The sequence below is a fragment of the Acanthopagrus latus genome, chromosome 11 (assembly GCF_904848185.1).
Source record: "Acanthopagrus latus isolate v.2019 chromosome 11, fAcaLat1.1, whole genome shotgun sequence".
Lineage (NCBI taxonomy): Eukaryota > Metazoa > Chordata > Actinopteri > Spariformes > Sparidae > Acanthopagrus > Acanthopagrus latus.
The window spans coordinates 16,473,689-16,501,589 of NC_051049.1; the positions used below are offsets into that span (position 1 = coordinate 16,473,689).

A 27,901-nucleotide genomic window follows, 5' to 3' on the forward strand; every position below is an offset into this window, starting at 1 on the left:
TACACAAAACTGCCTCCACGCGGTCGCGGAGGTCTTTTCTCTTAGGTGTTCTTTTTTTACAATGTCATTGTGGAGCAAGCAAGCTCCTGAGAGGGCTTAACGAATTTCTCCCCAAATGAGAGATTTCCCGAGACAAAAAAAAGCGGAGGAGGAAGGGTGCAATCAGTCCAGGTTTGTTCTAGACAACATCACTTCCTTCCTTACTATTAGGAAGAGTGTCAGAGCGAGACATTCAGATGTGGTTTTCACCGAGCACTTTCCCAGGACAGTAATGCAGCGCGATTCTAATGGTGTCATTCAAAGCAGCTGCCTTTCTCAGCAATATACTGAACGCCTTGCCTAAGCAATTCAAACCGCCTCCACAGATTGCAGTACAGTCAACAAAGAACTTATCATCCAAGTGAAACCATTCATCAGTGAATGTGTTTGTGTGTCATGAAGCAGAGGGCGGTTTCAAAAGACCTGAGCTACACCTGAATGGCTACTTCTCTTCACTGGACTATTGTCGCCGCTTCACATTTGAATTCACCTGTTTCTCTAACTGCCACTGCCAGTTAAATTCCACCTTGAAACAACAATTCCGAGTGTTGATATCCCTGGGCGTGGCGGATTAGCAAAATCGTAAATATCTGCACTTGGAACGGACAGTTTTGAGGCTTTTGAACAGAGATGAAAATGTTCAAACTGACAGCTTCTTCTTACAACTTTGATCTGTGTGGGTCAGTAGCCCAGCAACAGAAAAAAACTAAACCAGCACCCAGCCCTGCTCATTTCCCTCGCAGAGAATGGGGTCATTAGTCCATGGCAGGTGTCAAAGAAACAAAAACGAAATATGTTGCTTTACTGCTTATCTTCAAAGGCACACTCACTATATAACTGCAGCACAAAGGGCCTTAAACGTCTGTTTATATAGCCGTTCCTGGCTACCCCTGCTGGTAAAAATACTTTTTTTTTTTTTTTTTTTTACAGCAGCGTGAATAGACATGTTAAACAATGCTGCATGGTATTTCAACAACTTTATAAATGGCACACGGTATCTTTAACAGTTCACTTGTTAAGAGGAAGCATGTGTACAAACAGACAATTTTAAAAGAAAATCAGAACTAAAAGCTGGCCATTTTGAAGGCTTTCGATTGGCATCTATGAAATATTTCTGTTCGCTTTATTGTTCTTTTCAACAAAACAACGACTCACAGCCACTGTATATGACCTAATAATGCAACAATTTGTTCTTATCAAGAATTTGGTTGTTATTATTAAAGACTGCTTTCAGTATGCCTAGATAAATCAAACAGACTAAAGATTCTACGATCTTTAGTCTATAAATTGGAATTCAAAGGCTTGAATCATGGGTGATTTACGGGCATTTAGACCTAATTGTCTGACGAACACAGAGATGGCCGCTGAGAGACACACAGCGCTGGAATGTGTGTGTGGATTTTGTGTACAGTCGTTTGCGGAAGGGAGGGGGTCGTCCTTCCGTGAGGTTAGTCGGCGTTGTTTTGGCCTTTGTTTACATAGGCCCGACTCTACGTGTTCGAGGGAGAACAATGGCGCGAGGCTAGCAAAATGATGACATTAATCACAGTGTCAACACAGAAACAGAAAAATTAGTGAATTCTGTTAAAAAAAAAACATCTTTTGTATTAGATCTACAGTGGAACCTGCTAAGAAAGAGTCTTGTGGGTGCTTTGTGTTGGAGTGGGTGCTGGAGGGAGGGTGAAGGCTGCATGTTTTTGAAAGCAGATTAAAGATCAGGACAGGAAGGGCCAGGTTTAGGGAAACAGGAAAACTGATGCAAGGAAATGGACGACGTCACCAGCCAGCCCACCACAGCCTGTGCTAAAAGTAAAATCCAGACCAGGCGCAAGTATGGAGTCTTTGCTCAAGTCGCCAATGAAACTTGTACTTTTGACAGGTACGTGAGCTTATCTTTGCTCTAGCACATCAGCAGGTGTCGTACATCGAGACAGTAATAGAAGTACATGTATCGATGGGGTCTCCATGTTAACTTTGATGGGTTTTGGGCTGTGAGATGGGGCCGGATTTGAGACGGATATAAGATTTGTAAATACATTTTAAATTTTATGGATTTTTTTTTTGTTTTTTAGATTTACATGTGCTTTTTTCTGTTGCTACATGAGTGTTTTAAACTTGAATATACTGTAGTTCAGTGATGAGGTCACAGAGCCCTGTCACTACATGAGATTAAAATACAAATTCGACTGGAACTGAGCTTGCTAAAATAATGAATAAATAAATGGCGTCACAACGTGTTTTGGACAATCACAAATTTAAGCATTTTAACATGTTGCGCATTTGCTACTTTTAATATCATATTTTAACGCTGGCGCTGTTGTGTTCGCAGCATGGCTCTCCAGTGTGATGGATCCATGCAGCCTCTCTGACATTTGCGATTCTTGTCACCAACTTGCAACGTGCAAGGCCCTGAATGGATCAAACAATGCCTGCTTCTGCAAACACGGATATACTGGAGATGGGACAACGTTTTGCAAGGGTGAATATGAAAAAAAAAACAAAAAACATACAAGCCACCTATATGTTCCCGAGTATATACAGTGAAGCGAGACAGCTTGCTTGTGTGTGCAGCTGTCTTGGAAGCCTTGACTGTTTGCTTTTTGTGACTGCCCATCGTAAGCAGACAGAAGCAGTGGGCCAACACTGGTGCACACACACACGTGGGTTAATTTGACCATTTTTAGAGTGTGTGGGTTGACTGTGCAGTAGAATTCACATGTTAAAGCTTTACCCAATATCTACTTATAGTACAAACCCTTCAGTTTTTATTGATGTTAAAAGGCATACATGTGAACCTAATAGAAATCATATCTGCCGGGATTGGTTGACATGTTTGCTACACAACGAACATGCTGACTTGTGTTAATGCTCAGTGTTACAGGCAGCACATTGCATTTCCACAGACCTAGGAGGGAATCACCTTCCTCAGTGTTCCAACATAATATTTATCGTCTAATTTAGCTTTTAGGTCTTTTGATTGAGCTTAATAACGATTTTGGCTATTTCAAAACATGAAGGCACCATGAACTAAAGTTGGATTTGTTTGTGTTCTTACCCTCTTTTAAGAGGCTGTATTTGGACCAGCGACTTTGGAAGTTTGGAGCTCGCATTTCTTCTTCCAATTATTTGGCAGCTCACCTCACTGAGAGCTAATTACAGAGAAAACACTGCAATCTGAAAGAGATACCTCCACCGTACAGCTTTATTAGTAACACTTCTAATAGCCAGCGTTGCCTCTCAGTCAGCCGTGTTTCTCCTGTTGTGTTTCTGGGTTGTTTGGAATTCCTGGAACAATTTTTTGTTTCCAGATCACAATCACAACAACAGCCTGCGTGTTTTGAGGGGCCAGAAGTTAATCAAAATATGAGAAGTACCAACTCTGCAGCAGGACCATAAAGTTCTGTGTTAGCAGAGTTCTAAAGTACGAGTAGATTACATTAATTACATAATAATTAGTTCATCTGGTGTGTAAGTTAATTTAATGCCAAAAAATCATGAAACAAGATGCCATGAATTAGGTCCTGATGTACTGTCCTTTTACTTCCTTTTACTAGAAAGTTACTTATGTAAAAATATGTAAACAAAAAAAAAGTGTATTTATTTCATAGAACTGATGAGCTGATCCATTCTTTGTTTTCTTAATAAAGATAAACTAGAACCAGCAGATCGCATACCTCCCCCAAGGCCCAACAGTCCACCTCAGTTCAATCAAGCCTAATTGGATATCAAATCAAACCCATTCAAAACAACTAGATCTGAATTTTTATAAGAATCTGCCTCAAATTTAATCGCTTATAGAAACCACGTTAATAGAAATTAACAAAAAAAAAACAAAAAAACCCTATCCTGCCTTTATCTAGATCTGCACCAAAGGTTTATGGTGTCTATTCCTGGCCGACTCCCATCTTCCATCCAAGTTTTGTGGATACATGTTTAACAGTTTTCTTGTAATCCTGCTGACAAACCAACCAACGGAACCAATCAACAAACAGACACCTCCTGGGCAGAGAAAAAAACTTCAGGATCCACTGAATACTCAAAGATAAAACCAAATCATCAGACTGACTCATAAAATATGTGGGTGCAATGGTGTGCGCAGCCATGGCGGTTCAAGGGTCCTTTGTGTCATAGAGGTATTTCCCTTTGGATACAGTCACCTCCCTCATCAGAGCAGAGGATTTCCCCTCCCAGACAGCTTTTGTGCAAAAGGTACACAGGGGAGGAAGAGCACAGTGTCCATCATACCTCGACAAGGGAAAACAACAGTGGAAATTCTTACCGGGTCATTTCCAAAAAAGAGGGGGAAAAAAAAGCTGGCAGCCGAGAGACGTGCAAAGCTGGAACAGCACTTTTCTATAATGTGTGGGCCGCAGCCACACCCTCAACTCCCCAGCTGCTCTATGTCTAGGGCCTTTTAAAAACTGGGTGACAGGGTGAAGAATATTCTCAAAATCAAACACAACAAAAAAACAACTGCTCATCAATCACAAACGTGAACAATCGAAACTGGATTAGAAGTCAGAGGCTTTACTCGGGACTGAACTTTTTGAAGCCTGAGACACACAACACAAGTGAGCTGCAGCAAGGGCCGGGATCAGATTTAGACATTCTTAAATAACAATCTAATTTCGGAGGACAGTTTGACTGAGTGGGGATCATACAGGGTTAGTTTTGACATGTGGATTGAAATATGAAAAAGTAATAACCCTACCATATCATCACTGGTGAATTTATGACCAAATACCAGCTCTGGTATCTGAATTTGGAAAACAGATGTTCATGTTCAGAACTGCTGCCACCATGTCCCATGAATGTCATGGCAATTTTGGTGATTTAGGCTGTAAGTAAGAGACAACTTACCACTCTATTTTAAATTAAAGGCTTAACATCAGTTAAAAGGGGCAAAATAAGAGTTTTCTGATAGTCCGGCCATTTTGCATAACACTCAGGAGTCAAGAAGACGTTTATCTTAAAAAGATTTCACTTTCTTTACCAGCGGCAAAATTGCAAATCCGACACGAGACATGCATTTTTTTTTTTACTTCGACTACAGCTGTGATTATCTTCAAATATCTCCAACAGAAAACATGCTACATGCTCAGGGCATGAGTGTATTGAAAGGCTTCATGGGAAATGTTGGAAATTAAGTTGAGGGGTGCATGGTAGACTGAACCAAAATGAAATTGACATTTTTCAGTTTTCAGTCGTTAAGAAAAGGTGATAAGATATACAACATTGTTTAACTCAAAGGCGCCGTATGTAGTTTTTGGAAAGAGGTGAAGAAAAAAAATGTCAAGTTAAAAACAATTTCATACTGTTTTACTTTTATATTTGCAGTACCAATACCACCATTCTCGCTTAAACAGTGAGGATGCTTTTTAAATTGGAAATATATTAAATTAATATATCTAAGATTGTATTTATTGTCACATTTCTATTTTTAAAACTACATAAGGCAGCTTTAATTTAGTAAATGATTGTAAGTAGCATTGCAAGTATGTTTCATGTCCTTTGCTCATACAACTTTCCTTTTTTTTAAAAAAGCAGCCACAAGTTTTTTTTTTGTTTTTTTTTTTTAATAACCTCGCTTTCTCTAGCAGCTAACCCAGTTATCTTTCTAACCCTTGTCTTTTGCACCACAGATGACAACGAGTGCCAGAACGTCACCAACATCTGTGGAGACCGGGGGAACTGCACCAACACAGAGGGCAGCTACTACTGCACGTGCATCTCCGGATATAATTCGACAGGACCGAACCAGTTCCAGCCCAACGACGGCACCGATTGCATTGGTATTGTCCACTTCACTCACTCAGCAAATGTTAAAAAGAATTAGTTTGGGTCACATGCCATAATGATCAGTTATTTATTATAAGCTGTACTGGTGGAGGGCCTCACATACAGCTGAGCAAGCTACAATTTACATGAGCGAGTGTGAACAGAGTTCACACACAGCTGGGAGGGTGTCAGGACTGTACGTGTGCCTGTGTCAGTGTCTGTGAACTGTTTTCTCTTTCACTATGCTGCGGAGGATAAACATGTTTGCGGTGATCCCCCCCCCTCCTCCCCTTCGGCCTTTCACTTCCTTCCCATCTACTATCCTAAGTAAACCACCTGAGATCTTTTGCTCCATTTGCCATTGGGGGAGCAGCACCTCTAACCCACGCTGCTGCATAAAGTATTCCTGCAGATTTCCAACTGGGTGGCAAGCACCGCTTAATTCGGTGCAGGAGCATGTAGCTGATTTAAGGGGCTGATTTATGAATATTCAGATGTGTAATATGCATGCAGGAAGTGCAGTTTCTCTCCCCAAATCAATTATACAGAGTATTAAATGTAATGAGTGGGGCTCCTGAGCCCACATTCTTTATTTGTGGGATCTTCGTTTCACTTCCTGTCTTGTTATGAGGTAGACATACTTTGCTGACAGGATTGTTAGTGTCTGTATTTATTTTCTCTCAGTTGTGTTGAGAGTGGCACTTTAATCATATTGTGTTTATCTTTTAATCACGGCCAAATTCTTCATTTGCATCTTTCAGATATTGATGAATGCAAGTCAGGACAGCTCTGTGGACCAGACTCGCACTGCCATAATACGAATGGATCTTTCTATTGCACCTGTCAGCGTGATTACGTCCCTACTTCAGGCACTAAGCACTTTCATCCAGAGGGAGGTGTAAGATGTAAAGGTCGGTATGAGGATGGAACGCCTCACACACACACATACACACACACACACACACACACACACACACACACACACACACACACACACACACAGATGACACGCACTGGTTCTTACATCCAAGGACATGCATTTCTCTTCGTTTCTCTCTGAGAACAAGATGATTTCAAACATCTTTCCAGGGGAGGATCTACCATGCAACACATCAAGTGAAAGTTGCAATCTTGAATTTCCTGATGTTTTAAGCGATGTTGATCACAAAGCGAGCCATGTGATGTTATGCCAGTGCAAGTTTTTAATGCCATTCAGACTTTAATGTAACAGCTTTTACCCTGGTGGAAATTATGGAAATGAATTAAGCAATCAAAGAGATTCTTTTGGTAATTGTTGTTTTCCAGAGCACCCCCAAAAATACTGCCATGACAACATCGGCTGCATCACACAGACTGTCAACAAAACACTTGAATATGTAAGTACCCCTCCCCAGCAGCCCAACCAAATACAGTATGAATAGATGTGATGACACTGCCCTCTGTTGGAGAGAAATGAGTCGAACATGATATGATACTGAACTAGACAATTCCCCGCCGGGGAATCGCGAGAGTGGGCTGTGCGCTTTGCCCCGTGACGAAAAAACTACGAAAGCTAAGGCTAAAGTATGATATCACGTTGATAATTTGGAGTTTTATCTACATTTTAAAGTTTGAATGGTGTGTCTAGGTCAACATATGCCAGAGCAGGAGATGTTTGAAAAATGTTGAAGATTTGCGACTTTTTTTTACCTTGTCCCATTCATTCCTTATGGGAGATGTTTGGTAGTTTTTCGCGTCTTACGACGCGAAAAATTGATATTCTGGAAAACTGAATGATAGCATACTGAGTCAGATCGAGCCGCACGTTTTGATGTATTGTTTGTTTGTGTGTGCTCAACGGTGTGGGACGAGTTAGCGACAGAAAAACTGGCTCTCAATGTACAGTGGATTGTAAAATAAACAGACAGATAGAGACAGAGACAGACAGGTAGAAAGAGAGACAAACAGATAGATAAAGAGAAACAGAGACAGACAGAGAGAAAGACAGAGACAGACAGATAGAGAGAGAGATAGAGAGATAGAGAGAGAGGCAGACAGACAGATACAGAGATATATATATATATATAGAGAGAGACAGACAGATAGAGAGAGAGACAAACAGATAGAGAGAGAGAGAGACAGACAGATAGAGAGAGAGAGACAGACAGACAGACAGATAGAAAGAGAGAGAGAGAAAGAGACAGACAGGTAGAGAGAGACAGAGACAGACAGATAGAGAGAGATAGACAGACAGACAGAGAGAGAGAGAGACAGACAGACAGACAGGTAGAAAGAGAGAGAGAGAGACAGACAGACAGAATGGTAGAAAGATAGAGAGAGAGAGAGAGAGAGAGAGAGAGAGACAGAAAGACACAGACAGATAGAGAGAGAGAGACAGACTGTCTGTGCTGGCCCAGCTGATCTCGGCTGCCACGGTGATCGTTGCCGACCACCCCCGGTAACGGACTGGTGCAGCTAATTTCTCAGCCCTTTCAGCCTCACATGCAGGACGTCAAACCGGTGCCATATCTTCAAAACCGTACATGATAGCAGCAAAATTTTTTCACGGTCAAGCCAGAAATGCCTTAAAGAACACGCTCACCAAGTTTCGTGGTCCTCGTGTCCGAAATGTGGTAACACGAGCGAGTTGAAAAAGGGTGCAGTTTCGAAAATCCTCTTCGCGATTAACATTGGAGTGAATGGAGGAAGTGAGAGCTACTCTGGTCGGTCAGAGGCAGATAATTCAAAAACCGTAAATCCGACCGAAAAAGCGGACACATTGTGAGAGAGAAGACAAGTGTGGCTAAAACTCTGGAAAATATCACTGTTTTTGAGCATAATTTGTGGCCGGGATCGTCACGGAAAGAGAAAATTTCTGAGGATTTTTTTGAGCCTCTCTCACTCTGTCAGTTGGTCTCCTGCACTCTGCTGCGCGAACATTCCGCCATACACACTCATTGAAAACCCTGAATTTTCCCGAAATCACTCATCGTCGTTAAAGGGTCAGAGTTCAAAAACTATACATCGTAGGAAAAAAGTTCAAATACAACTTAATTAGTCGAGACTTGTGCCTACGTTTTAAAGTTAGAATGGTGTTTCTAGGCGCACGTATGCCAGAGCAGGAGATGTTTGAATAACGTTGCAGATTTGCGACGTTTTTGACCCCGTCCCATTCATTCCTTATGGGAAATTTTTCGCAGTTTTTCGCGTCTTACGACGCGAAAAATTCGAATTTCAAAAATCTGAATGATAGCATACCGAGTCAGATCGAGACGCACGTTTTGGTATATTTTTTGTGTGGGTGCGACAAACGGTGCGGGACTAGTTAGCTGCCGAAAAAGAGCGGGAGGATGAAAAATAACTAGACAATTCCCCGCCGGGGAATCGCGAGAGTGGGCTGTGCGCTTTGCCCAATGACGAAGAAACTATGAAAGCTAGAGCAAAAGCTGAATTCCACGTTGATAATTTGGACTTGTATCTACATTTTAAAGTTCGAATGGTGTTCCTAGGTCAATGTATGCCAGAGAGAGAGAGAGAGAGAGAGAGGCAGACAGACAGACAGATAGACAGATAGAGAGAGAGAGAGACAGAGACAGACAGACAGATAGAGAGAGAGAGAGAGAGAGAGAGAGAGATATGTATAGACAGACAGATAGAGAGAGAGAGACAGATAGATAGAGAGAGAGAGAGAGAGAGACAGACAGACAGACAGAGACAGACAGACAGACAGAGAGAGAGAAACAGACCGATATATATAGAGAGAGAGATAGAGAGAGAGAGATAGACAGATAGAGACAGATAGAAAGATAGAGAGAGAGAGAGACAGAGAGACAGAGAGAGACAGATAGAGAGAGAGACAGACAGACAGATAGAGATATATGTATAGAAAGACAGATAGAGAGAGAGAGATAGAAAGATAGAGAGAGAGAGACAGAGAGAGAGAAGGACAGACAGAGAGAGAGAGAGAGAGAGAGAGAGAGATAGATAGAGAGACAGAGGCAGACAGACAGAGAGAGAGAGAGAAAGACAGAGAGATAGAGACAGGGAGAGACAGAGACAGAGACAGACAGATAGAGAGAGAGAGAGGCAGACAGATACAGACAGACAGAGACAGACAGATAGAGAGAGATAGAGAGAGACAGATAGAGAGAGACAGACAGTCAGATAGAGAGAGAGAGAGACAGACAGATAGAGACAGACAGATAAAGAGAGATATATGCATAGACAGACAGATAGACAGAGAGAGACAGACAGACTGTCTGTGCTTGCCCAGCTGATCTCGGTTGCCACGGTGATCGTGCTGAACCCCCCCCGCCCCCGCTAACGGACTGGGGACAGCTGTTTTCTCAGCCCTTTCAGCCTCACATGCAGGACATCAAACTGGTGCTATATATTCAAAACCACACATGATAGCACCAAAATTTTTTCACGATCAAGCCAGAAATGCCTTAAAGAACACGCTCACCAAGTTTCGTGGTCCTCGTATCCGAAATGTGGTAACACGAGCGAGTTGAAAAAGGGTGCAGTTTCGAAAATCCTCTTCGCGATTAACATTGGAGTGAATGGAGGAAGTGAGAGCTACTCTGGTCGGTCAGAGGCAGATAATTCAAAAACCATAAATCCGACCGAAAAAGCGGACACATTGTGAGAGAGAAGACAAGTGTGGCTACAACTCTGGAAAATATCACTGTTTTTGAGCATAATTTGTGGCCGGGATCGTCACGGAAAGAGAAAATTTCTGAGTGTTTTTTTGAGGCTCTCTCACTCTGTCAGTTGGTCTCCTGCACTCTGCTGCGCGAACATTCCGCCATACACACTCATTGAAAACCCTGAATTTTCCCGAAATCACTCATCGTCGTTAAAGGGTCAGAGTTCAAAAACTATACATCGTAGGAAAAAAGTTCAAATACAACTTAAATTGTCGAGACTTGTGCCTACGTTTTAAAGTTGGAATGGTGTTTCTAGGCGCACGTATGCCAGAGCAGGAGATGTTTGAATAACGTTGCAGATTTGCGACGTTTTTGACCCCGTCCCATTCATTCCTTATGGGAAATTTTTCGCAGTTTTTCGCGTCTTACGACGCGAAAAATCAATATTTCAAAAATCTGAATGATAGCATACCGAGTCAGATCGAGACGCACGTTTTGATATATTTTTTGTTTGGGTGCGACAAACGGTGCGAGACGAGTTAAGTGCCAAAATCGGAAGGAGGATGAATAATAATAACTAGACAATTCCCCGCCGGGGAATCGCGAGAGTGGGCTGTGCGCTTTGCCCCGTGACGACGAAACTATGAAAGCGAGAGCAAAAGTTGAATTCCACGTTGATAATTTGGACTTGTATCTACATTTTAAAGTTCGAATGGTGTTCCTAGGTCAATCTATGCCAGAGAGAGAGAGAGAGAGAGAGAGAGAGGCAGAGACAGAGACAGACAGACAGATAGAGAGAGAGAGAGAGAGACAGACAGACAGAGACAGACAGACAGAGAGAGAGAAACAGACCGATATAGAGAGAGAGAGAGATAGAGAGAGAGATAGACAGATAGAGAGAGACAGATAGAAAGATAGAGAGAGAGAGAGACAGAGAGAGACAGATAGAGAGAGAGACAGACAGACAGATAGAGATATATGTATAGACAGACAGATAGAGAGAGAGAGATAGAAAGATAGAGAGAGAGAGACAGAGAGAGAGAAGGACAGACAGAGAGAGAGAGAGACACAGATAGATAGAGAGACAGAGGCAGACAGACAGAGAGAGAGAGAGAAAGACAGAGAGATAGAGAGACAGAGAGAGACAGAGACAGAGACAGACAGATAGAGAGAGAGAGAGACAGACAGATAGAGACAGACAGATAGAGAGAGATAGAGAGAGACAGATAGAGAGAGACAGACAGTCAGATAGAGAGAGAGAGAGAGACAGACAGATAGAGACAGACAGATAAAGAGAGATATATGCATAGACAGACAGATAGAGAGAGAGAGACAGACAGACTGTCTGTGCTTGCCCAGCTGATCTCGGTTGCCACGGTGATCGTGCTGACCCCCCCCCTGCCCCCCGGTAACGGACTGGCACAGCTGTTTCTCAGCCCTTTCAGCCTCACATGCAGGACGTCAAACCGGTGCCATATCTTCAAAACCGTACATGATAGCAGCAAAATTTTTCACGGTCAAGCCAGAAATGCCTTAAAGAACAAGCTCACCAAGTTTCGTGGTCGTTGTGTCAGAAATGTGGTAACGGGAGCGATCTCAAAAAGGGTGCAGTTTTGAAAAACCTCTTCCCGATTAACATTGGAGTGAATGGAGCCAGTGAGAGCTCCTCTGGTCGGTCAGAGGCAGATGATTCAAAAACCGTAAATCCGACCGAAAAAGTGGACGCATTGTGAGAGAGAAGACAAGTGTGGCTACAACTCTGGAAAATATCACTGTTTTTGAACGTAATTTGTGGCCGGGATCGTCACGGAAACAGAAAATTTCTGAGGTTTTTTTTGAGTCTCTCTCACTCTGTCAGTTGGTCTCCTGCACTCTGCTGCACGAACATTCCGCCATACACACTCATTGAAAACCCTGAATTTTCCCCAAATCACTCATCATCGTTAAAGGGTCAGAGTTCAAAAACGATACATCGTAGGAAAAAAGTTCAAATACAACTTAAATAGACAACACCTGTGCCTACGTTTTAAAGTTAGAATGGTGTTTCTAGGCGAATGTATGCCCGAGCAGGAGATGGTTGAAAAATGTTGCAGATTTGCGACATTTTTGACCTCGTCCCATTCATTCCTTATGGGAAATTTTTCGCAGTTTTTCGCGTCTTACGACGCGAAAAATTCGTATTTCAAAAATCTGAATGATAGCATACCGAGTCAGATCGAGACGCACGTTTTGATATATTTTTTGTTTGTGTGCGACAAACGGTGCGGGACTAGTTAGCTGCCAAAAACGAGCGGGAGGATGAAAAATATTATTATTATTAAGAAGAGGCGCGAGCAATAGTAATAGTGGGCTGTGCTTCGCACAGCCCACTATGGACACCCTATAGCAGAGCTATAGAGGTGTCCATAGTGGGCTGGCGAGCACAGCCCACTAATAAGAAGAAGAGGCGCGAGCAATAACAATAGTGGGCTGTGCTTCGCACAGCCCACTATGGACACCCTATAGCAGAGCTATAGAGGTGTCCATAGTGGGCTGGCGAGCACAGCCCACTAACTAGACAATTCCCCGCCGGGGAATCGCGAGAGTGGGCTGTGCGCTTTGCCCCGTGACGAAGAAACTATGAAAGCTAGAGCAAAAGTTGAATTCCACGTTGATAATTTGGACTTCTATCTACATTTTAAAGTTCGAATGGTGTTCCTAGGTCAATGTATGCCAGAGAGAGAGAGAGAGAGAGAGAGAGAGAGAGGCAGACAGACAGATAGACAGATAGAGAGAGAGAGAGAGACAGACAGACAGAGAGAGAGAGAGACAGAAAGATAGAAAGAGATATATGTATAGATAGACAGATAGAGAGAGAGAGACAGATAGATAGAGAGAGAGAGAGAGAGAGACAGACAGACAGAGACAGACAGACAGACAGATAGAAAGATAGAGAGAGAGAGACAGATAGAGAGAGAGACAGACAGACAGATAGAGATATATGTATAGACAGACAGATAGAGAGAGAGAGATAGAAAGATAGAGAGAGAGACAGAGAGAGAGAAGGACAGACAGAGAGAGAGAGAGAGACAGATAGATAGAGAGACAGAGGCAGACAGACAGAGAGAGAGAGAGAGAGAGAGAGAGAAAGACAGAGAGATAGAGAGACAGGGAGAGACAGAGACAGAGACAGAGACAGACAGATAGAGAGAGAGAGAGAGAGACAGAAAGATAGAGACATACAGATAGAGAGAGATAGAGAGAGACAGATAGAGAGAGACAGACAGTCAGATAGACAGAGAGAGAGACAGACAGATACAGAGAGATATATGCATAGACAGTCAGATAGAGAGAGAGAGAGACAGACAGACAGACTGTGCTTGCCCAGCTGATCTCGGTTGCCACGGTGATCGTGCTGACCCCCCCCCACCCCCGCTAACGGACTGGTGACAGCTGTTTTCTCAGCCCTTTCAGCCTCACATGTAGGACGTCAAACTGGTGCTATATATTCAAAACCATACATGATAGCACCAAAATTTTTTCACGATCAAGCCAGAAATGCCTTAAAGAACACGCTCACCAAGTTTCGTGGTCCTCGTATCCGAAATGTGGTAACACGAGCGAGTTGAAAAAGGGTGCAGTTTCGAAAATCCTCTTCGCGATTAACATTGGAGTGAATGGACGAAGTGAGAGCTACTCTGGTCGGTCAGAGGCAGATAATTCAAAAACCGTAAATCCCACCGAAAAAGCGGACACATTGTGAGAGAGAAGACAAGTGTGGCTAAAACTCTGGAAAATATCACTGTTTTTGAGCATAATTTGTGGCCGGGATCGTCACGGAAAGAGAAAATTTCTGAGTGTTTTTTTGAGGCTCTCTCACTCTGTCAGTTGGTCTCCTGCACTCTGCTGCGCGAACATTCCGCCATACACACTCATTGAAAACCCTGAATTTTCCCCAAATCACTCATCATCGTTAAAGGGTCAGAGTTCAAAAACTATACATCGTAGGAAAAAAGTTCAAATACAACTTAAATAGTCGAGACTTGTGCCTACGTTTTAAAGTTGGAATGGTGTTTCTAGGCGCACGTATGCCAGAGCAGGAGATGTTTGAATAACGTTGCAGATTTGCGACGTTTTTGACCCCGTCCCATTCATTCCTTATGGGAAATTTTTCGCAGTTTTTCGCGTCTTACGACGCGAAAAATTCGAATTTCAAAAATCTGAATGATAGCATACCGAGTCAGATCGAGACGCACGTTTTGATATATTTTTTGTTTGTGTGCGACAAACGGTGCGGGACTAGTTAGCTGCCAAAAACGAGCGGGAGGATGAAAAATATTACTAGACAATTCCCCGCCGGGGAATCGCGAGAGTGGGCTGTGCGCTTTGCCCCGTGACGAAAATACTATGAAAGCTAAGGCAAAAGTATGACATCATGTTGATAATTTGGAGTTTTATCTACATTTTATAGTTTGAATGGTGTGTCTAGGTCAACGTATGCCAGAGCAGGAGATTTGCGACTTTTTTGACTTCGTCCCATTCATTCCTTATGGGAAATGTTTTGCAGTTTTTCGCGTCTTGCGACGCGAAAAAATTGACATTCTGAAAAACTACATGATAGCATACCAAGTCAGGTCGAGCTGCACTTTGTGATCTATTGTTTGTTTGTATGCAGTCAGCGGTGTGGGAAGAGTTAGCGACAGAAAAAGGGCCCTCAATGTACAGTGGGTTGGAAAATAAACACATAGATAGAGAAAGAGACAGACAGATAGACCGAGAAAGACAGACAGATAGAGAGAGAGAGAAAGACAGAGACAGACAGACAGAGAGACAGAGAGAGAGAGAGAGACAGATAGAGACTGACAGACTGAGAGAGAGAGAGAGAGACAGACAGATAGAGAGAGATATATGTATGGACAGACAGATAGAGAGAGAGAGATAGGCAGGTAGAGAGAGAGAGAGAGAGAGAGAGAGAGAGAGAGAGAGAGACAGGTAGAGAGAGAGAGAGAGAGAGACAGACAGGTAGAGAGAGAGAGAGAGAGAGAGAGAGACAGACAGGTAGAGAGAGAGAGAGATAGACAGATAGAGAGAGAGAGAGAGACAGACAAATAAAGAGAGAGAGAGAGAGAGAAAGACAGGCAGAGAGAGACAGACAGACAGAGAGAGAGAGAGAGAAAGAGAGACAGACAGATAGAGAGAGAGAGAGAGAGAGAGAGAGAGACAAAGACAGAGAAAGATAGAGAGAGATAGAGAGAGAGAGACAGACAGACTGTCTGTGCTGGCCCAGCTGATCTCGGTTGCCACGGTGATCGTGCGTCCCCCCCCCCCCCCCCCCCCGCTAACGGACTGGGGACAGCTGTTTTCTCAGCCCTTTCAGCCTCACATGTAGGACGTCAAACTGGTGCTATATATTCAAAACCATACATGATAGCACCAAAATTTTTTCCCGATCAAGCGAGAAATGCCTTAAAGAACACGCTCACCAAGTTTCGTGGTCCTCGTATCCGAAATGTGGTAACACGAGCGAGTTGAAAAAGGGTGCAGTTTCGAAATTCCTCTTCGCGATTAACATTGGAGTGAATGGAGGAAGTGAGAGCTACTCTGGTCGGTCAGAGGCAGATAATTCAAAAACCGTAAATCCCACCGAAAAAGCGGACACATTGTGAGAGAGAAGACAAGTGTGGCTAAAACTCTGGAAAATATCACTGTTTTTGAGCATAATTTGTGGCCGGGATCGTCACGGAAAGAGAAAATTTCTGAGTGTTTTTTTGAGGCTCTCTCACTCTGTCAGTTGGTCTCCTGCACTCTGCTGCGCGAACATTCCGCCATACACACTCATTGAAAACCCTGAATTTTCCCCAAATCACTCATCATCGTTAAAGGGTCAGAGTTCAAAAACTATACATTGTAGGAAAAAAGTTCAAATACAACTTAAATAGTCGAGACTTGTGCCTACGTTTTAAAGTTGGAATGGTGTTTCTAGGCGCACGTATGCCAGAGCAGGAGATGTTTGAATAACGTTGCAGATTTGCGACGTTTTTGACCCCGTCCCATTCATTCCTTATGGGAAATTTTTCGCAGTTTTTCGCGTCTTACGACGCGAAAAATTCGTATTTCAAAAATCTGAATGATAGCATACCGAGTCAGATCGAGGCGCACGTTTTGATATATTTTTTGTTTGGGTGCGACAAACGGTGCGGGACTAGTTAGCTGCCAAAAACAAGCGGGAGGATGAAAAATATTATTAAGAAGAGGCGCGAGCAATAGTAATAGTGGGCTGTGCTCCGCACAGCCCACTATGGACACCCTATAGCAGAGCTATAGAGGTGTCCATAGTGGGCTGGCGAGCACAGCCCACTAATAAGAAGAAGAGGCGCGAGGAATAACAATAGTGGGCTGTGCTTCGCACAGCCCACTATGGACACCCTATAGCAGAGCTATAGAGGTGTCCATAGTGGGCTGGCGAGCACAGCCCACTAACTACAACACCAACCACTGTCATCCAACTGCCACCTGCAGTGGCAGCAGTTTCAGGCCTGCACCTACATCATGCCATCTACAGGCAAGAAAAGCAACGGCTAGCAACAGCAAATTTGGCTTAAAAGGGACCTGTATGCAATGGGTGTTAAAGTTGTTTCTTTTTATTTTATAAATGTGATTTTTTTTAACTAGAGCATGTGATATTTTATGCAAAATATTATGATTATTGTGTCCTGTGGTATCATGCATACCCATGGTGACCATTTATTAGTAGTGCCCACATGTTATACTTGAGAAAAGTACAGATATTGTGTTTAAATATTACTTTGGTAAAACTGAAAGTCATTCTATAGAAAAAGTACTTGAGTAAACCATTGATTAAATGAATCATGACGATGACCTTTATTTATATAGCAATTTCTCAAAAATAAGTGTACAGCATGCTTCACTGACATAAAAACATTTTTTTTTCTTTTAAGAATCCAAGTAAAGTACAAGAACTACTAAACTGTACATAAGTATAGTACTTTTTTCCTACCTTCATTTTACCAGAATTGTTCCCATGGAAATGAAGACTGTATCACTCATTAGCCTTATACTGAAGATTATGCTCAGTTGATAGATGTTTAGAAAGGGAAAAAATGAAATTGTTTAACAAAAAAAACAAACATTTGCTGCTTTACATTTTCAGATTTCTGGTCCAGATGAGCATTTTACAGTGTGATTCCAAAATACACACTCCAACAAAAAAGAAAAAAAAGAAAGAAAGAAAAACGGGGGAAAAAACTGCAACATTCATTGCCTGCAGGCAGCACAAGTGTTAAAATTCCATTAGCTACCACTTTCATTATTTGGAGGAGGTGATATTAACATGTTAAACTGCTCCTGTAACTCTAATGTCCTTTAGTTGGGGTCTGGTCGAAGAATGACCAAACAGCTCCTCCTGGTGGAACCTCCAGCTTGCTAAATCTGTGTGTGCACATTATTAAGATTGTGAGTGAGCTGCTTACCAACCAGCTCCGTCCGAATAGAACAAAAAGACATTCTCAGTATATTATTTATTTATTTTTTCTCAGGCTTTGATGTAATGTGAGAGCTTTACAGGATATCATTCAATACTCTTTGTGCTCCTTGTAAACATCCTAGATGAGCAACCTGACCGAGCCACAGAGTCTGTTGAGGGAAATTGCCAAGCGGACGTCTGGCGAGCTAACCTCAGTGGAAGTGATTGCATATGTCGAGGCCTTGTCTCGATCCGCGTCAACGCTGGCTGCAGGAGAAAAGGATTACACTGTCAAACCATCCTTCATCAACTCGACTCTTACAGTAATCTTTGTTTACCTCATTCAGCATTTGGACCTCTGCCTGAACTGCAGTTATGCTTTTAACTGGTTTAGGGAGGGGGAAAAAAAATAGCACTGCATACAATCTAGATCCTCTCTATCATGACCTTCGAGAGACTTTTGTATTGAGGCTGCAATCACATAAGAGAGGAGAGAAATATTTGTTAATGTGTGTTCACAAATTGCAAAAAAAATCACTTCATATCTTGTGATTACTGAAACATAAAAAGAGATAAACATATATCAACTTAACGTTCTCATCATACCTAATTAAAAACAAATGCAGCACGGACATGTGGGACATGTACTTTCAAATCTTCCTTTTAACAGAAATTAGTGAAAGCGGCAAACAACTTGGTGGAGAAGGATGAGCTGGTTTCTTGGAGCAGAATGAAAGAAGAGCGTCGGGCGCATACCATCACCAAGCTGCTGCACACCGTCGAGGAAAGTGCTCTGACACTGGCCAACAGCTACAAAACTCCAACTGAGCTCAAAATCAAAGCCACTGAGATGGGTGAGGGAATAATCAACAAGGAGAGTTCTCACAAATTCAGAAATATACACTACATTGTCCTGCTGTTTATTCCCACCTGAGTGCAGGAAAAGTCAGGATAAACTGTCAGTTTCAAACTTGATCACTCCTTCATATCGCTGACAACTTTTGTTTCTCCCCCTACCACAGAATTGAAACTCGTCACTTTCGATGCTCGTCACACAAAAGCGTCTGTGTCTGCTTCGATGGCAGGAGATCATATCAGTCTGACTCCAAAACTGAGACCAGAGGAGGACAGAAATGGTAAAAGAAGTGGTCTTCTTAATAATTAGAGGGTGGTCAAATAGGAATACTTGTATGTTGGAGTGAACAGCCAAACTGTTTTTTCCATATGTTGCCCAATGCCATATAGATTTTGATTAATTAATTGATCAATTTCATTGAAAAATTGGGTATTCTGATTTCTCTTTCTTAAAGGTGCAGTATGTAAAAACGTGCTTTTGAATCATTCTAAAATTTCAAAATTAAGAAAAATGATTGACCGAATGTGAAGTTACAGTTTTGATGTTATATCAGTGTAATCTATGTATTGAGTTGCAGAAAAATCTACTGAAGCCAATTTGTAACTCAAGTGACGATAGTCGGATCGTAAACAACACCGACAGTCCCCCAGTGCTCCCTGTCTGAGTAAAGTCAGCTAAAAGTTTAACAAAGCTAAGCTAACAAATTTATAGCAGCTGCAGTTAGCAGCTATGACTGGAGTTATTTGGAGTGACTATTTCATTCATTTACTGTAGCACCTTTAATACCATTTAAAACGTGTATTTATTGCAAATGTCTTTGGGGGCATATCTTGAAATATGCTCCCGTAGAATCACATATCAGAATGAGTCAGCCTTTTCCAAAATCTGCAAGTCTATCTTATACACAAGCAGCACCGTCTGGACTGGAAATGATCGGGTTGTCAGCATGCAAAAAAAAAAAAAAAAATCTTCATAAACTTTTGTATTACAAGATTGAATTTACATGCAGAAACATATCAAAATCATCAATGAAAATGTACAACATCAAATGATTTTTATTTGCCGACTAAGTTGCTGTCAGTGTAGCACACTGTTAAATACACACATTTAACTCCACACAGTTCAGAACTTCACACAGACCGTGAATGTAAACCTATCATCTCAGTATAGTCTTTGTAAAACCTTTTTTTTTTTTTTTTTCTTCTGTCCATCAGGAAGTGTGTCAGTGGTGTTTGTGCAGTATGACAGCATCGGTGACATCCTGAAGCCGAGCAGCGACCCGGGTGTCACCGACTACTCGCGGTATGCAGGAACTGGGGAAATCACTGTCAACTCCCAAGTCATCGCGGCGGCCGTCAAACCTGCTGACGTTTACCAACTTGACCATGTCACCTTCACTCTGCGACACAACGAGGTAAAGCCTGCACAGAGTGCTGAGGCTGGCTGCATTGTTTTTTCCACCTCTGCACTAATGTTGTATACCTCCAGTGACGATGTGGCAGTGGCAGCTCTGTCGGATTTTACTGATTATTGTGGGTATTTATCCTCAGTAGCTGCATTTAGTTGAGCAGCATTGAAGTAACTCAAGTACAATCTGTCTTTTTTGACAAATCTGAATCTAGGGGAAGATATCTCGATACCTTAAACCCATACCCCCTTTATTCTGTTATATATGAGTGATTTAACAGCATTAACTTCCGGGAGGATCTTGCTCAGTTTGAAACATCAGTACCCCGTCATATGAATCTCTGTCAGACCTACCATTGTTTCGGAATAGCTTCCTTATTTCCAGACTTGGAACTTGAAACTTGATAACAGCCAGAGTTTCCGTTCGAGTCAGATTTAAACAAACTCACATGGGACGAGCAGTCGTGGGATGTTTTATGATATTTTAACGTTCGGCACTTTGTTTGTCTGCAGTGACCTCTCAGTTAAGGGAAGAGGGAAAAGGGGGATAGATGATGGGGGAAAGCGAGTAATGAGGGAAATAACCCTAAAAGTTAATGTACTGGTATTTTCTTTTAAGATAATTAAAATGTATGAGAAAGTAAAATCATTATTTTTGTTGGACCCTTGAGGCCTGAGCCTAACAAAGGAGGTGTTGATTTATGTTGGGCAGTGAGAAGTCCTGCGTGAATTGCCTTTAAAGAGCAACAATCAATAATTTGGGCTCCATTTTCGGGGCAGGTACTTTCTGGTGTGGTATTTTCCCATGATGCACCAGAGTTTTTTTGGGGGTTTTTTTCTGCACATGTTCATATTTTTTTGACACGTTCGTTTAACAGAAGATTCTGTGTGTACAAATTACTATTTTGCTATGATAAAAATCCTAAGCCACACTTGGAATCACATAAATCTAATTGAATGCAAACATAATAAAGATTTACAGAATACTAGTAAAGACAACCTAATTAAATTGAATTGACAACCACATGTGTTTAAACATTTTTAATGTTAACAGAATAATGTTAATTTTTATTGCAACTGTGGTGGTCGTTTGGATCGTTGTAATTCAAGTAAAACTGCACATAATAATTTATGGAAAATATTTCGCCTCTAATGATCAAAATCTGCTCTTTTTCATTTTATTCAGCTGCTGAACATTTGTACATCCCACTGAGATTCCTTTTCTACAGAAAGTGACCCGCCGCTCCCTTGGCGCATTGTGTGCTGCACACATGGCTGCACTTTATGCCCTGTGCTATTCAGATTGACCCAAATTATCATGCGTGATAATTATTCAGAATTTTATTTTTAGTAAGTCATGAGAATAATTAGAATGCAAATCACAGCAATTCTCGGAAAATGTATGAAAATGACACTAAAGAACAGAAAACAACAACATTTTGATCGAAAGATTCCAAGTATAATTTCTGGATCTATAATTCAATTCTGAATTCTGCGCCATCTTTTTTTTAACCCCCGAGTGGTGCATAACAAAAACTAATAAAAAACAGCACCATCCACATTTAACAGCGTCTCTGTACCCTCTCTGTCCCCTGAAGCCCATCGACACGAAAGCTGATGTGACCAAGTGCGCCTTCTGGGAGTACGAGGCGGACAGCCTGCAGGGCCGCTGGGCCACCCACGGCTGCAATACCGTCCACGTCAACAGCAACGCAACCACCTGCACCTGCACTCACCTTACACACTTTGCCATCCTCATGTCCTCCGGACGGGCCAACGTGAGTGATCTTGCACCAAAAATGCAACTTTAATAGTGCAAAAAAAAGCATTTCCTTCTTTCTTTTGTGTTCATTTATTTTTTGTTTTTTTGTTTTTCTGCTATTCTTTGTGCTTTTCTCCAACAAGGCTTATGATTATTTATTACAATGATTTTGAGGGAAAGTGTTGGTCATGGTGAACATATTTGTTTTTAAAGAAGGCAAGAATTAAACCTCATATTTGGATTCTGCCAATAGCATTTAATCTAATATTGTTTTAATTTCATCTTAAGAAAAATATTCTATACAAACAAAAGATATGGAATATTAAGCCTCAGATCTAAATATAATTAGAATGATGAATAATTATTATAACCTGACATATATATTGTTTGTATAAATCCAGCCTTGTTGTGAAAACTTACAGGGCTATTTAATTCTTTCAATAAGTGTTTTTTGACTATTGAGTAAACTGCAGATGGTTTCATACTCTGCCAATGGTTTTTTAAACAGTTTATTCATCAAAAGAAATAGGAACATTTTCTTAATCCACAACCTTCCAGTTTATCTGGGAAATTCTGTATCTTTGTTGTTAGATAACACCTGAATTTAGATTAAATGTTATTTACATTATGTGCTTAGGTGTGCACAAAGCCAGTACCAGTATGTTTTACTGAAGGTACGACTTGACAACACTGAACCAGCTTTTAATGTGAATTCACTCTTCTTCCTCTTTTATTTTTAAACAGAAACACTTCTAAAAACTTAAACCACTGAAACCAAAAACAAGTCTGTGAGGGTTTGCAGCTCCCAACGGCAACATGACTCACTGCGAATATTGAGTGGCAAAGATAGAAAGAAAGAGATTTCCACCCACCACTTACACTCAAGATACACACCACACAACTCTTCAAATAGTCCTTTAATAGAAGGGAAAAGTCAAAATAATAAATAATAACAATTTGTCTGCCCTTTATTTGTAACAGCAACTGGCTTATATGCAATACAGCAGCAGAATTGACCCTGCATGCCTGCAACCCAACATACTGCTGTAACACCAGCGTATTCCCAATGCTACATCAAGTGATCCCAAGCAGAAAATACAACAAATTACGACTTCAGCATACCATGGAACTGTGAATGAAACACTTTCCCTTTCCATTTGCTTCTCAGCTGGTGGCCCACTATACCATCCTGACCCGGATCACCCAGCTGGGGATGATCATCTCCCTCATCTGTCTGTCCATGTGCATCTTCACCTTCTGGTTCTTCAGCGAGATCCAGAGCACCAGAACCACCATCCACAAGAACCTGTGCTGCAGCCTCTTCATGGCCGAGTTCATCTTCCTGGTGGGGATCAATATGAACACACATAAGGTGAGCTTGTGTTATTTTTTCTGTTGATTTAAAGGAGCCTTTGACATGAAAATGCGAAAAGATTAGTGATATAGCTCCTCAGAGATAATGTTAATCAGACAAACACAAGTACTCAGATCATTTACTCAAGCAAAATACAGTGTTGACATCAAAATATAGTTAATGTGCCAGAATTATGATCAAAGCTCTATAGAGCTGGGCGACAGAATACAAAATTGTTTTTTACCAAAGCCTCGATAAGAATAGTGTGACAGTACTGTGGCGACAAATATCGGTACCTTGACAAAACACTACAGATGAAAACTTTAACACTGTGAAATTTATGATCAATAATCCTCAGTAGTGTGGAAATAATTACTAAGTGGGGAAAGGCAAAATAGTCTGGTAAGTTCAGAAAATTGCTTCACTTCACTGTAGTGCAGCCTTTAACTCCAGGAAAAGACAAAAGAAGTATGACTTATCGCGCTATAATGAGGTACACAATCTAAGACAATATACAGTCTTGTATCATAATAATGATAGATTATGAATAAACTTCCCCAGTCCAATTGTAATTGATGAAGCCAGTAAAGGTGCAGTTATTTTGATTGCCTTATATACTGCTGTGTAGATAATGAGATGGCTTATTTGTCGATACAATTTTGCATGTATGATTTCAAGCGTTTTGGGAACAACTAACTTAATTCATCAATAATAAATATAGTGAAGTAAAAATATAACATGACATATATGGACTTACTAAAGTACCAATACCTCAGAATTGGGTAACACTTTACACTTCCAATGGTAAATGTAAAGTTAATTACACTGTATTTTAAAGTTATTTCACAGTTTCACCCATTAATCAATTGTCAAGGTTTATAAAAGGTTTGCAACTTCATAATGGCCATCTAAATAACGTAGGGCTGCAGTATTTATTAACCTTACACAAAATGTTATTAACATCACAATAAAGAAATTATTTTCATTGTTTGTTAATAGTGAAATAACTGTTGGATAATCGTTAATTGTTGTGTACATTTTACATTCATTATTGATGGTCATTGCATTATATGTAATATATGTACGTGTGGGTGTTTTATTAAATGGCACTTTAGTACAGTACTCTAGTACAGTGCTAGTACTGTAGTACCCTCTAGTACATGTACCCTCTACCACTGCAAACACATATCACCAAAGAGTGCAGCAGGAGCAAAAATAACAGGATTTCTACACAAAGTAGACCTGAAATCTCTTCTTTTGTTTCCTCATAGCTGTTCTGCTCCGTTATCGCCGGGCTGCTGCACTATTTCTTCCTCGCGGCCTTTGCCTGGATGTGCATCGAGGGCATCCATCTCTACCTAATAGTGGTTGGCGTCATCTACAACAAAGGCTTCCTGCATCGTAATTTTTACATCTTCGGCTACGGAAGCCCGGCGGTGGTGGTGACCATCTCAGCAACACTGGGCTCCAAGTACTATGGCACTGATAAAGTGTAAGACGAATACATTGAGCTTTTTTTGCACTGACAAAGGCTTTTACAAAGACTTCTTTTTCCAACTCATTCAGCATTTTTCCAGGGAACAAAGATAAACAAATTACATTAATTATAAATACAAGGGGACAGAGATTAAATTTGGCCTGCGGAGACATAAGGGGAAGTTGAAGATGCTTGTTAAAAAGGAAGGTTAACAACTGAATTAGTATAAAACAAATTCTGAAGGTTTTGGGTCGACAGAGGGTTTAAATTGAAATCCACAAATAAAGGCCTTTTGTTTATGAGTGCAAAATATAATTAAAACATTGAGGTTTTGTAAAAAAGGAATTGTTCATTACTCTAAGCAGAGGTGGCTTTTCCTAATCAGTTGTTGTGTATGTCTATGATAAGAAGGGTATGTGTGCCCATGCAATATAGTCATAATTAAGATCAGACCAGATTAGACTAATGTAAAATGATAGAATATTGTGTCCACATAATGAGGTATTGTTGCAACAAAGAGATCTTAACACAAATTGAGTCAATAGTGTGTGTTCTATTTTTGTGTTGTAGCTGCTGGCTGAGCACAGAAAACCACTTCATATGGAGTTTCATCGGACCTGCATGTTTGATCATTCTGGTAAGACCAGAGTTCTTTGTAACATCCTAAAAAGTATTAATTGAAATCATCAAACAGGGATTGTTTCGAGAATAAATATTCATGTGATTGTGTTTGTTTGTCGTGTTTGTTTGCTCGGCCTCCACTAAAGGTTAATCTCTTGGCTTTTGGCGTAATCATCTACAAAGTGTACCGGCACACTGCTGTGAAAAAGCCTGAAATCAGCCACTATGAAAACATCAGGTAGGATTATATGTACTTCTGATGAGAAGGTCAAAGGATACAGAAAATCAAGCTGTTAGGTTTCTTATCTGGTTTATTATTTTGGTATCATGTGGTGTCCTTGCAGTATCAAATTAAAATGAGATCTTTGCTGTTGTCTGTTGCGTTCACCTGCGCGTTGTTAAAGTCGGTGTTGTGGCCCTCAGGTCCTGCGCCCGTGGTGCCCTGGCTCTGCTGTTCGTGCTGGGAGCCACCTGGACCTTTGGAGTACTGCACATCCTCAATGAGACCACCCTCACTGCCTATCTGTTCACCATCACCAACGCCTTCCAGGGCATGTTCATCTTCATCTTCCTCTGTGTCCTGTCCAGAAAGGTAACACTTTGGTTGGGACTTTATTTATTAATTTTATTTTCTGCATTTATTTATTTTAACATAAGTGGCTCTGATAGAATTTAAATGCTTCAGTGATGAGCATCATGAAAGTATGTTGATGGATAGAAAATATATTATCTTTATGCAATTATGAAAATGTTTGTTTTTCCATAGATATTATATTATATTATATTATATTATATTATATTATATGAGATGATTATAAAACATATGTGATAACACATCATAATGGCACACATGCATATAACATATGTTGTCAAAATACAGTACCCTTACTTGAGTGTACAATAAAAGAAACACATCTCAAACACAGATTACCCAGACTATATATTTACTCCAAAGTCACAAGTAACAATATATTTAGTACAATATTACCCACTGAAATGTATTAAATTGAAAGATCAAATTGTAAAGTAAATGTTTTACCTTAGACTACATCTGATATTAATTATATTATATTATATTATATTATATTATATTATATTATATTATATTATATTATATTAAATTATATTATATTATCAGGTGATCCAATTAGTATCATAATTAACTCTAAGTTATTCTAAAGTATCAATACAACAATGGAAAAAATACTCCATCAAGTCAGTGAAAGTGCAATGGTACATTAGCAATGAACAATATATATAAACTAATATATATAAACAAATATTTCATAAATGGATCATGTGAATACTTCTGATTGGACAAGCTTCAAAAAGCTATCTGTGAGGAAAATATGGTGGAGCCCAATGTTACCTACTGTAATGTTAGTATTAGCAGCAAAATGTACTTCTTGTATCAAAAATAATAACACTCATTAGGTGAAAATGGACCCATTCAGAGAGTTCTATTAATGATATATTTTAGATTATTTCTCGCGATTCATTAGCATGTAAACAAAATTTGATCAAAATACAGCTGTTACTGCAGCAAGTGCAATTTTAAAGCTAGACCTATTTTGTGTGTTTTATACACCAATTACACCAACACATTATATTATTATATTATATTATATTATATTATATTATATTATAACAATTTCATGTTTTCCTTGTTGTTTCAGATTCAGGAGGAGTACTACAGGCTTTTCAAAAACGTGCCATGTTGTTTTGAATGCCTGAGATGAATTGATGGGACCAGATCATCTGCACTTGTACAATAGTAGCCGACACTACAGCTCTGCAGTATCCTGTGACTAATGCTGTAATTGCCGAAAATTATGTTGGAGGAACTGTTTTGTACAGATCTGACAATCTGAAAAATGAAAACACCTACACATCTTATTTCCCTTTTAAAAGACTGAAATCATTTATAAATATTGTTTGTTTTTTTGTTCAGGATCTTTCTGTATAATGCAAACATAACATTCTATCAGCATGTTCACAAAAGAAAGTAATACAGGGATCAAAATAATTTGGTGTATTTCACTAACACTCCGAATAATCAACATAGTCTGTTTTCTTTGTTACTTCCTTGTGTTTTGAAATTGATTTGTAAATTATTAAAAATAATGTGGCAAAAACCAACACATTTCTTTTATGTTTAGAATAAAAGGTCTTGTTTTTTGCATTCTTCAAACTACATTTGTGAACATCTCACAACTGAGTGTGCAGTCAGTTCAAGACGAATTGATGTGAGGACTGGTTCCAGTCTCTAACAATTAGGTAGACCAATGGCTCCATCTGCTGGACATGAGGAGAAACAACCTCTCTACTCTGAGCCTCACACACACACACACACACACACACACACACACACACACACACACACACACACACACACACACACACACACACACACACACGTGAACATGGCCAAGAGGGCACTACAATTCTCCACTATCTAAGAGGGGACCACTGTTTCTGTTGTTTCCTGTGTTGGCTCACCTATTGTATGTTTGCAGC

The 27,901-nt window shown here is 40.6% G+C and overlaps 1 protein-coding gene across 2 annotated transcripts; it reads left to right on the forward strand.

Moving 5' to 3' along the window:
- Positions 1-1,831: 1,831 nt before the first annotated feature.
- Positions 1,832-27,566, forward strand: adgrl4 (adhesion G protein-coupled receptor L4). Of its 2 annotated transcripts, XM_037116012.1 has the most exons (16): positions 1,832-1,918; positions 2,369-2,518; positions 5,682-5,831; positions 6,579-6,728; positions 7,123-7,193; positions 18,051-18,230; positions 18,578-18,761; positions 18,930-19,043; positions 19,978-20,177; positions 21,769-21,948; positions 23,101-23,304; positions 24,558-24,778; positions 25,334-25,400; positions 25,531-25,622; positions 25,808-25,976; positions 27,061-27,566. In XM_037116012.1, exons 1-16 carry the CDS (start codon positions 1,873-1,875, stop codon positions 27,121-27,123), a joined length of 2,241 nt encoding a protein of 746 aa, XP_036971907.1. In that variant the 5' UTR covers positions 1,832-1,872; the 3' UTR covers positions 27,124-27,566. The 2 variants fall into 2 exon arrangements, with proteins under 2 accessions (XP_036971907.1, XP_036971908.1); XM_037116013.1 differs by lacking the exon at positions 18,051-18,230.
- Positions 27,567-27,901: the final 335 nt, after the last annotated feature.